The 12,554-nt window shown below is 36.9% G+C and overlaps 1 protein-coding gene across 6 annotated transcripts in view; it reads right to left on the bottom strand.

The window, feature by feature from the left end:
• The window catches only part of MICU3 (mitochondrial calcium uptake family member 3), a 56,731-nt gene that overhangs the window by 41,654 nt on the left and 2,523 nt on the right, over positions 1-12,554 (bottom strand). For all 6 annotated transcript variants that reach the window (XM_075026651.1, XM_075026644.1, XM_075026670.1 and 3 more), the window contains exon 2: positions 3,084-3,237. In XM_075026651.1, coding sequence (XP_074882752.1) covers positions 3,084-3,237 — 154 coding nt within the window. The remainder of the gene's footprint in view (positions 1-3,083; positions 3,238-12,554) is intronic.

Here is a 12,554-nt window from a genome sequence, read left to right as displayed (position 1 = left end):
ATTTTTATAGAGCAAAACACTCTGTGGTATTAGAAATCCCTTCCTCATGATGAACTCCATGCTCCGTTAAATAATTATCACAATACAGAAGCTACTCTATGGTGTTTCATTAGTTCATGGTTAGAAACTCACTGAAATTTTAGTTTTCCATCTTGGTAAAAGGTAAGCACCAAGACCGTCTGCAAATCCCACTCTAACTATGGTGGAGTTATATCAAGCACATCATAACACGAGCTAACAGATTTTCATATACTTTTCAGTTTAATTTTTTAATGTCAATTAAAGTATTGTCTCAAAATACTAAATAAAGGCCCAAAACCCAACCCAGTTGCCATATAAATTGATATACGCTTATGCCTACCATAAAAAACTTGGGGAATAAATACATCTAACTTTCCAATCTGAAAATTTAAGTCTCATACATTATATATAGATTTTAATTCTAGACAAGCAAGTGAAGATTTATGTTTATATACACACTTTTTACAGCTTAGTATTAGGCTAAGATTACTATAGTTAGAGCTAAAGGGAAAAAATGTATTTCCTCTTCTCTTAATTGGCTTTCTAAATAAATAAACATATAATCAGATGATAAAAATGTATCAAGCATGACTGGTAAAAATACTGTATTTTCCCAAATGAAAGCCTGAACCATAAAGGCAGCAGCAACAAGTTAATTATAGCATTTATTTTATATTTGTAAAATAACCGCCTGGAGTCAAAAGTTACATTTTATAAAAGAAAATATACTCTTACCATATTAGTTAGTGTTTAATCAAAAGAGGAAGTGAATACCCTCTTGACTTTTCTAGGGTTTACAAGATTTCCAAAGTAAATCAATCACAATAGACGCATTCACTCCATCACAAATCTCATTCAGGTCTAGTATTATTAGCTTTTCTATAAAGCAGACATGAAGAGCTACTATTATTACTCTTCAAAGGGTATTTTTGCTTTTTGACAAAACTTAAGACCTTTCTAGTCTTTATCCATAAAAAACCCCAGGTGTATGTTCTTTTTTTTTTCTGCAAAATATAGATGCTCTAGTATGTCAGCCCAAATGTACCCAATTATTTACAACTTGCAACTTATTAAAAAAATTATCAAAAAATACAAAATGTTTAGAATGTATTATTTTATTCAGAAAAATACCTTCCTTAAACTTACTATAGGGCAAGACAGAAAATTAAGACTTGCCCAAACAGACAAAGTGGTACTTTGACAAAGCTGCAGTACAAAGGTTAAAATTAACACTGTCAAAGATCAGGAGCTGGAAGTGGTAATCTGCAGGTCATCTACTTCATCTATTACCTCCTACTTGTCAGCCTTCTGTCCAAATGTCCCGGACAGTATGACCTCCACTGTAACGAAGTCATCCACTTCTACTTAGTTAGAGCCTCTTACACTATCCCTTAAAATAATTCTCAGTCATGTAAACTTTGATACTAGTCTATAAAAAAAAGGACATCGACATTAGTTTTGCTTTCAGTCTCAGAGATGAACTGGATGCACAGGAAGGATTTTGATGCAAACAAGGTTTGCTACACTGAACTCAGAAGGGTGCCTGACTATTCAACTCCAGATCTCTTCTCCTTTGGCATGAGATGAACAGAATGTCCTTGTGAGCTTAACGTTTTTGGTTTGGTTTTGTTTTTAAAATCTGAATACTTGCTGTGAGAGAGGAGAAAGCATAAATTCCATTAGCATGGAAAAACCTTAATAGTAAACCATACATACAGTGTGGTAAAACCAGTCAACCTGTCACAAAATGGAGTTAAAACAAAATGTTTAACTGATGTCCAGTATATGGCACAAAAGCTTCATGGCCATACATGGTGAAACCCAATTCCACAGTAACAAAAAAAGGAAGACTTGGAGAGCTGGGCAGAGGAAGTAGATATAAAGTGCTGATGTGTATTTGTATTAACTTCTGTGATAAGGAATCTGCTTCCTCTCTTTTAACTGCAGAGCACAAAAAGGAGAATGACGATTTGCTTTCTGGTAAGAGTTTCAAAGTTTTTCAAGTTTTCCCCATCTAAGCTCTATCTTCTGTCTTCACTCTTACAATGAGATTATATCTTTATTCAAAAGTTACAGAAGTTTTGATCACTGATATGCCATAGCTGAATTCTTTCCTCTTGTTTCATTACTGTTAAGAGAACAAAGGAGAAAAAAATCTAACATCTGCACAGACCTTTAAGCTCTGCTCTGACTGTTTTAGCTGCTTTTGACTGTTCTCTATACTAGCTTTGTGGTGTAGACTTTAGGAAGAAAGACCTAAGGTGAGTTATTATACATGTCACACCTGAGCAAAGATATTCACTTTCCCCAGAAGCTGAGTGCTGCTACCAATGCACTGCAAGCCTGAGGGCCAGGAAATCAAACTAGATCAGAAATGGATCACCTTACTATTTAGTCACTCTTTGATACTTAAAGCAAAAATTTTACAATAAGTGAACTGAAGTTGATAGTTTGTTTTTCATTAATTTAATTAACACATAGTGCTAACTCCGGCAACTTTTAAGTGTAGAAAGTGGATCCCCTGGGGGACTGAAAATCTTACTCAAAGCATGTTATTTAGAAAGCTGCGATACAGTTATAAAATCTCTGTAGGGAAAAAAAAAACCCAACACAATAGCAGATGACAATTTAAGATGGTAAAAATTGCAAAACAATGTTATCCTAAATTAGAGAACTCATATCTTGCTTGTCTATTTACACAGAAACTACACAGAGGAGGAGGCAAGAGTTTTATAGCAATACTGGCCTGCTCAGAAAGAAACTGTAACTGTGTTAATGCAAATGGTACAAATGAACTTCTTGTTTTTCATGCCTGTTGAGCTCTCTGTGACCTCTAAGACAAGAACGTTTAACTAATGGCTAGTATACAGATGTTTACAATCCAATAACAATCAGGATACTGATTGTATGCACTTGGATACCATTAAAAAATAAAGTTCTGGAAGATGCAGTACCTTTTTACCACAATGAGAAACAGAAGTAGTAATCAAGACAAATGGAAAAATAACATACACCACCGGCATTTTCCCTCGCAATTTTACCCATATAAAACTCCTGCTTACGTTTAGGTTCATCATTTGTTACAGCCTGAATGAAGTCATATGGAGTCATATATAGCTGTCCTTCAAATTCTAAACTGGCAAACCTACGAAACCGTTGCTCCCGAGGAGTTGCATAAAGGTGTAAATCTTCAAGGTCTGATCTGTTTTCTGTAACCTTCAAAGACAGAAGGAAACAATTTTAATGTATGAAAAAAGTTTTAGTTTACAATTGCCACTGCCATTCACCACAAAGAAACTCTAAATGTACACGTGATAATTTGTAAAGTCAAATGCATCCAAATATTTTTGTATGGTAAAAGATGAAATTACAATCAGGATTTCACTGCTATAATTTTCAGTCTTCTACAATTTTAGCAATAAATCTATATGAATTGAAATTGCTGACACTACCCAAGCTCAGAAAAAAAGAAAGAAAAACAGAAGAAAAAAAAGACATTTTAACCAGCCTTCTAGAAGGAAAAAAGACTATTGACTGTGTAGTTCTCTTTCTGGACTGTCTCTAGTCTTTTTGAAATTATTGCTTCTATCGTGTGTGTGTGAAAATGTTTCATTTCAATGGAAAAACTGTCATAAAAAGTAAGAGTAATAGAAATGCTTATACAATCACTTAATTTTCAGTAGACTGCTCCACATACAATTATTCTGCACTGCTGCCTAAGAAGCAGCTTTAAACCTGGTCTTTGGGGTTTTTGTAATTTTCAAATTATTACCAAATTAAATATGGGGAGAAAAAAAATCTGACAGCCAGACCTACAAACTCCCCTTATAATGACAGAAAAAAGCTTAATTCTCTTCTGACATACTCACATGCAAGTCAAAATATTTCTGTCCTATTTCACTGTTTGAATATTACAGTCTTACTGATCCTTCAGCAGTCCAGTGGCATTCAAACTATGCCTTCATGTGGGATTTACATGACTCAATTGTTTTGGTAAAGCTTGTAGCAACATAACTGATTACCCCTGTATTTGAAGTTTAATAATCTATGTTATTTTTTATATATGTTATTTTATCACTATTACAAACATGCTTTTGAATACCTGCAGATTGTAAGCATAAGTAATAAAGCAGTATTTCTGCAAAGTCACTTTTCAGAAAAGAAACTGCTTCAAGGCCATATTACACATGCAGTATGTATAATCGATTGTAATCAGTCATAATCAATCATACATAATCAGGAGAATCTGTAGATAATGTATCACTCAAGATTGAGATTCTTTGCTTTCTCAGGAAATTCTACTATCTCAGGTACTCCTGCTTAATATTTTGCTTGAGACACTTAGAAACACATTTGGTAAATTCTCAGACATATTTCACCATTATCTTAAGCACTCAGTGCTAACATAAGTATAAAATAACATACTGCAAACATGGAATTTTCAAGACACGCTTAAACTTAAGTCAGTACTCAGGTCTGCAAAACTTTAATTTCTGCCTCATTTTAGCCACTCTACAGTCTCCATCTGACTATATAGCAATGCCATTATTTCACGTTCTGGCTCAAAGTCATTGTAATCTGGTACGAATACAGCCTGCCACCAAAAAGAGCAGTACCTCCCTAAAGGCTCAATACCTGCATGCCCTTGCTCTGGCACTGGGTGCTTATTTTTCCAAGCATCAAACTGGATAAGGGAACTGGTCTGACTGAGAACTTCTGTTTTGGTGGTGGCGGTTTTTAGCCACATAAATGACTGGATCTACCCCACAAGAACAGTTATTTGTTTCAAAACCTAGGCCACAGGAACTTGCAGCTTATAGAAAAGAAAGCATCACCTGTTCCCGCAGCATGGTCCAGCTACTTCAAGTTAAAGTGAGGGGAAAACTGCAAGTTTAAGTATAATTTTATTCCGAGGAATAAAAATACCACTTTATTTTGAACCTTGTGGTTTTATCTGAAAGAATCAAAACAAGTTGTTTCCACTATTGATCCAACATGAATTCAAACAAATGTACACATGGCTTAACATGTATTAGATCACCGGTCCTTACACTAAATGTCTAAATAAAAGCAAGGTTTGGTGGCAGAATACTCCAAGCACACACCTTAGCAAACTGACAAATAAAAACATCTTTGGGAATACTATTATTTTTTGTCCAAATTTCTCGTTCAGAGCTTTCCTTCTATTACTGCTTATCAATTTATGAAACATTCAGCAGCTTTAAGTCTCTTGCATAAAAGCTGTAATTATTAGGAACTTATCAATATGCTAATTAAAAGCCAAGCCATTCTAAAGTATGACCTCAATTTGCACATCTTCAGGCATTCATTTAAGCAGCCTCAACACATAAAGATGAAATGTCTCCTGTTTTCCCCAACATTAGCAGATCATAATCCAGTGAGATAAGTATGAGAATCTTAGTGACACCAATTGCTCCCAGTTGATTTATTTCATATTTATGCCCAGGTTAGGCAATCTTATTGTAGCAGCATTAGTATCAAACCCAATGGACACGTGAACAAGACACAGAAAGTAGATGTTGAATACCTCAGGGAAGGTACTGTTGGTAAAGGAGTGAACAGGATTCAGTAAGATTCCAATTTCTATTTGAAGTTTCAAGAGCTTATCCAGACTAAATCTCTCTGTAATTACCAACAATCTTCAAAAACTTTCATGAAAGTACATCTCTTTGACAAACAAAAGAGGGGAGATTTTTTTATGCTTCTGTTTACTAATCCTCTTGGCAATCCTGCCTACTAATTACTATGATCTTGTATCATGTTATGGTTCTCTGCCTTTTAAAAACTGGACACATCCATTTCCTTCAAGCAGAATGTCACGAATCTCCCAATAGCAGTATTATCTTAATTTTAGGCATAGCAGTTTAGTTCTGGTTTACCTGCACTTGTACACTGACCTACTTTGTTATTAGAACTTTTAGGGGAATAAAAAGCCCCAGAGCTAAAACCAAGAATCTAGCTGGTAGCCAGAATTTCCATCCTTCCAACTTCACAACTCATGAAGTAAATAAAAAGAGGCAAGACTGAAGCTGATCAGCACTCACTAACAATATATTATCTTTTCTCTAGTCTCAAAAAAATCTAAGTGTTAATAGTTGTAATCAACCAGCTCATGGTTATCATCCTTCCGCCCTTCCTCCCGCAAACTCTGGTACCTTGTTGCTCCATATTTCACCTCCCACCCCGTCCTCCTGTGCCATACCCTTGCAGAAGGACTGCAGAGGGAACACAGCACCTTTTGGGGGCACTGCTATGCAAGGTCTGGCTTCCATCTGCCTTCTGCAAAACTAAGAACAGAGACTGTGTGGCTCTTCCAAGCTCAGTTTATATCAGCTGAAGAGAAAAAATTATCTTGGCCTATTTTCTTGCTGTTCCCTGACACAGAAATGTATATACACATACCTAATTCTCAGACAGAGGAGACATTTCAAAGCACTTTCTAAAATGGATTAAATGGATTCAGCACTTATATGCAAACCACCACCAGTCAAAGGAAACAGGGAAACATTTCCCATAAGAAAGTCCCTTTTAACATCAGCTTATCAAAACAAGGTAAGTAAAAAATAAATGGATGACCAAATAGTAATTTGGCAGGGTACCACTCTGAACGGAGAGTATCACTCTTCAATTAAGTGCACTTCCATTGTAAATCTATGCTACAAATGTACTACTAACAGCTTAAAATATCTGGAAACAGCCAGAAAAAGTTTCAGATTTATTATGCAAATGAATATTTGAGGATAATGCTCTCTCACTAACATATTTCAAGGACTTAATTCCTAAAAACTATTTTCTGGAAATACTGTATTTAGAGAGGGCCACCTAAAGCTACAATAACACCACCACGTGTCTCAGAGTAGTAGTCCTTTAGATGAAGGTCTTTGTTATGGACACTCAACATTTTTAAGTCAATCAACTTTGAAAGCATTCCTTGCAGAATCTCTTTTAGAGTGATACCCCTCTGTATTTTCTCCCTCTATTCACAGCAAAAACTTGAATGAAGAAAATCTAGACTTTCTATCAAGTAAAATTAGTGTCCAAAACCCACTCCTATTTTGGGTTCATCTTTCATGTACTGTGTCTATGGATGGAGACAAATCAAAATGCCCTGAAAGTCTGGTGCTCTCCACCAAAGTTTTCCACGTATTACTTGCACTTCCTTGAAGCATGGGCTAATCTCCATTTCTGGTCCCATGTTTGTCTTACTGGCTCTCTTCCCTCAGAGATATTGTCTGTCTGAATTCGGTGTAACATGAATTAACCTGTATGGCCTTCCAGTGAAATCCATGCAATAACTCTACAGTTCTGTAAGAAGGCCTAACACAGGATATGAGCTTACAGAGTGACATTAAAATAACTAAAATTTTGCAGTAAATGACCCCAAACTATCTGAAAATATCAATATGGCTCAGGTTCAGTAGAAGTAAAATGCAGAAGATAAAACATGACATCATTACCCTTTCTGTTAAAAAACACAAAAGAAATGTTCTCTGCCAAGTGTTAGTCTCATATTACATTGCCAATAATTCAGAAATTTTATTCTGTGGCAAAAGATCTGGTTTTCCCATAGAGACAAGCTTAAATGCTACATACAGGGTTTTTCACTTGCAAATTAGAAAAACTGATGCCTACAAGCTCATAAAGCTCTGCAAAAGTAATCTGCAAGAATCCACTATCAAAACCCAGAACAATACTCCAACTCCCAGATTCCGAGAATATCTACAAATAATGCAAAATATTTTACAAAACAAATAGGTAAAAATATACATGCTGTGTGTGCATGCATATGGGGCAAAAAGCTCCAACAGTATCACACAAAAACCCACAACTTTGCTGTCTTCCAAGTCAAATCAGTGTTCTCTTGCTTTTCCAACTGAGATAAAGGTGAGACTATTTTAGCTAAAGAAGCCAACATTTACTACTAAAAGTACCTTTTGCTTGCAGTCAAAAATATGTTGTTATAGTAGTTTAATCTTTAACTAATTTATTTCAAGTGAGTGAGTTTCTTTGAATTTTTGCTTGCAAAGTAATCTGTCTTCCATCAATGAGAATATGTGCAAATTATTAAAATAAAAAGGTTTTCAAAGCAATGATGTTCCTTACTTCCTTCGTTTATATTTGACTTCAGGCTTATTTAATATGCTCCCATGTAGATAAAAGTAGCACAACTTTGTTTTCATGCTGGGTGGCCAAAAGGTTAAACGTCAAGTTCCCAGTGTGGGAAAATCCCAAAGTAGACAAAATTGTTTTGATGCTTACTGAAGTTATATTTCTAGCAGACTACTTAGATGTAGTACAGCCAACAATTCTGTTAGTTGATCCCGCTTCATTGAGATAAGGACATTATTATATTAAAATATTTACAAGCATAGGAAGCTGGAATGTGTTTAAAACACTGTAAAAAGGGCCCTGTTCAAATACAATTCTGTTACAGGAAATCCTTGGGGTAACAATATTTATCTGTGAGCACAGCTATTCCACAAATCCTCCAAAATAAGTATTACACTAAAATATTCTCCAACAGTCCTTGTTAAATTAGTTTCACAGGGAAGTTAGTTAACCTCTAGCAGTTCTTCAAGAAGCTTTAGTCAGTGTGTATATCTTTCCAGACATGTCCATATGCTTCACTGTATGCAAGACTAAAGCACACTAGTAGCTGGATCTGTCTGTCCCAAACATGTATCATCCTTTCTTAACATCCTGAGGAACACAGAATTAATGCTGAGAGGTAAACCTTCCTTTTCCTTCAGCATGGCTCTCACTACAGCTGGCTGGCAAGCAGTATCCTTCTCAGGATGATGACAGTTGAGGAGTTTCAGAAGTCATCAGCCAAAGTGCAAACCATCTTCCTACATTTGGCAATTGACATATGACATGAAATGCACAATGCTTATGAAAACAGGTTAGCTGCAAGTGGTTCTTGTAAAAACGATGCTTTATCCATCTCTTGGAATGGCATCCTCTTTGAGCAGGCAGGAGAGTCTCCTCCCTAGGGGAGTTTGTGTTACTTTTGGAGTTAAAGTCTTGTTCTTCATTTCACAGAGATGGAAATGCATGATGTAATCCACTTAGAAATGTGCTGCTACAAATAAACTTGACCTTTTGAGTATTTTCACAAAGAGAGAGTTTGACAGTACTGCTGAGGTATTAGGAAAAAAACCTCTGGAAACATCCGAAGTATGCAGCTTCCTTCTCCTGGAAATGAGTGTGCCTTCAAGAAATGTGATAAAGTACACATTCTATGTCTGTCTTTCTCTGCCCCCTTTTAATTCCTAACTCACCTCTGAAGGAAGTGATTCTCAGAGAATATTTTATAAAAATAAATAGAGACCTGGAGTTTCCTACCTTTACACAATGACAACATAATTACAGAAAAGACCTCTTTGGAGTACAAGGAGGCATCATTGGTATTTCCAAGACCATTTTAATAAGCTTTACATATGACACTGGAATTTTGGAAGTAAGGAGCATGGAAGCAAGGATCTAGAAGACAAATATTAATTCCTCTAAAAAAATCCAACACTGGATTATTTTTTCTAAAACTGTTATTTCTCCGAAAAAACATGATACACAGCTGTTCCGACAAGGCAGATACTTCATAAGCAGTATATGGGATCAGGGCTCCTCTTGGGTCACTACTCTTCTCAGTTGTCAGTATAGAGAATATGTATCAAAATAACAGTTCTTTCAAAGAGTTTCCTGTTCTGTGTAAGCAGACTTTAAAGGAGCTAGACTTTAAAGGAGCTGTCTGTTAGTAGAGCTCTCCCAGCCTTCACCAAAATCTTCACATGCAAAACCAGCAGCTCTGAGTGCAGAATTTTACTTTGGTTCCAAAATGTTATGTGGCAACAACCCTGGAATTAACACTGTTGCTTTATTATAGCGTCTAAGATTTTGCTTCAGCTAATCACATATAAACCCCTGATCCTCAGGGGTGAAATTATTCTCAGAAAGCATCTGGGAAAAGGGAATCCTGTTGGGAGCTTAGTTTCATGCTGCTTCTGTAACAAAACTTACTCTCTACCAGAATACCTCCAATGATATGCTTGGTCAAGCACTTTTTTTGTACTGACCACATGAGATTTGTCTGTTCAATAAGTCTGCCACACCACTGACCCCATGCTGGTGACACATTATCATAGCTTACTTGACTTCTAGCAAACAGTATCTTAGTCACCTGTCCATAAATTCACAAATCTGTTGCTCATCAGGTTTCATACTGTAAGAGTTTCATAGAACAGGGAGAAAGATCTGCAGACCATTCTGACACTCTGTTTCTCTAGAAGACTAAAACAGTTTTTTTCAGTTACTCTCAAATGATGTACCTCATTTCTGAACTGGCCAAGAATAGGAAAGTGTCCCATCAACATCTGTGTAATCATCAGCGTTAGTCCTGGAATCTAAAAGCCCATTTCAAATTTATTGGTTCCATAAATACTAGAGCATCAGTAAATACTAAATGACAGCAGTAGAACAAAGCAACTAATTATCAAAGTATATATGATAAACTTATATTCTTAGATATTCTATCACTACTGCCAAGCATTATTTGGACTCAGTGATAGAATCTGAAGAAAAGTAACCTGTAGGGATACTAACTGGGCCAAGCACAACTCTCAAGATACTTTCATAGGCCATACAAACAGGCCATATGAACATTATCTGGAAGCACGTGACCTGCAAGAAGAAAGCTGTTCTTTGAAAGTCGAGACGTAAACTAGGTTAACCCCCTTTTTTAGTATTTAGGGGGACCAGAAACCTATTCTGCTGTCTGATGGAGCTGCCTAGATGAAACAAGAAGGCCATTCCACTTACTACACTTTTACAAAAACTCACCTCAAGAAATAAGAAAGCCACGTGGGAATTCAAGACTAGATATCTGTACTGGTTTTGGCTGGGATAGTTAACTTTCTTCACAGTAGATGGTACGGTGCTATGTTTTGGATTTGTGACCAAAACAGTGTTGATAACACAGGGATGTTTCAGCTATTGCTAAGCAGTGCTAGCACAGTGACAAGGCTTGTTCTGCTTCTCACATTGTCCCACCAGTGAGTAGGCTGGGGTGTACAAGAAATTGGGAGGGGACACAGCTGGGACAGCTGACTCCAGCTGACCAAAGGGATATCACATAACATCTGATATCATGCTCAGCAATAAAAGCTTTGGGGAAAAAAGGAGGAAGCTAGGGGAGACATTCAGAGTTAAGGTGTTTTGTCTTCCCAAGTAACCGTTACATGTGATGGAGCCCTGCTTTCCTGGAGATGGCCGAACACCTGCCTGCCGATGGGAAGTAGCGAATGAATTCCTTGGTTTGCTTCGCTTGCTCATGCGGCTTTTGCTTCACCTGTTAAACTGTCTTTATCTCAACCCATGAGTTTTCTCACTTGCACCCTTCCAATTCTCTCCCCCATCCCACTGTGGGGGGGAGTGAGCAAGTGGCTGGGTGGGGATGGGTGGTGGCTGCTGGCCAGGGTTAAACCCCAACAATATGGATGAGATAGCCATAGCTATTTTGAATACTCCTGAACACCTTGAATATCTGAATAATTGTGATACTGTTTTCAGTTATGAACTTACTATGCATTAACCATTAAAAATGAAATTATCCATCATCAAATAATGTTTCAGAATGGAATTTTTTGAATGAAAAAAAAAAAAAACCTATGGGAAGAGATAGATTTTGTTTTGCCTATGTTAGAACATTTTTAGATTTTTTAAGAATATCTAGCAATTCCACATTTTAAAGGAAAGTATTTCAGGTTTTGCAAGGGCTGGTCACTTTAGTGTCAGGACTGGTTTTCTTTAGTGGTTGTTCTGTTAAGAAGTAAGTAAGTTATGAGCCTATGCAAACTCTCACCCCAAAATACTCATTTTGTTAGCTAAGTCCACCAAAATTTCAACCTGCTATGTGGTCATTCCAGGTCAGAGCCCCAGAGGTGATGCAAGAAACATTCAGTGTAACTGCTTCTACCAGCTGCTGTAGATTGCTAGAGCAAGACATTGAGAGCAGAGACACCACCTGCTTCTTGCTTCCAATGATCCAAGCAAAGAGCATCTGGGAAAAGCATCCTGCTGGATGGAAGATTAAGGAAGAAGCATGCAAATGGAAATATTAGAAAAATTTGGATTGGATGGAAGGAGAAAAAAGATGATGTTGGATGATTTGCTTTGGTGGAATGAAAAGCAGACTGAGACTGGAAATGAAATGGGGAACTAGGGAAATAGGAAAGTGGTGGAAGGACAAACCGAGAAGGCCCTAGAAAACGGTGTTGGACTTTGTGCATCAGCAATAAAGGAGAAACACCTTTTGACTCCTCCTTGACCTTCCAAAAGCAGCTGGAGAGGATCCCAAGATACTTGAGCCTTGTCATTCTTTGTTGGTCAAATACATGACAGAAACATAAAAACCTCCTAGGAAAATGTGCCTCTCACTTCCATCAAACTCATCTATACAGAAACTGCAGGTTATCATTCTCCAGCCATTACTCTAAACACACTCTGCAGGAGGAGAT

Source organism: Buteo buteo, chromosome 1 (assembly GCF_964188355.1).
Source record: "Buteo buteo chromosome 1, bButBut1.hap1.1, whole genome shotgun sequence".
Classification (NCBI taxonomy): domain Eukaryota; kingdom Metazoa; phylum Chordata; class Aves; order Accipitriformes; family Accipitridae; genus Buteo; species Buteo buteo.
The sequence above is the reverse complement of the archived record's forward strand: the minus strand, read 5'-3'. Positions and strand labels throughout refer to the sequence as shown.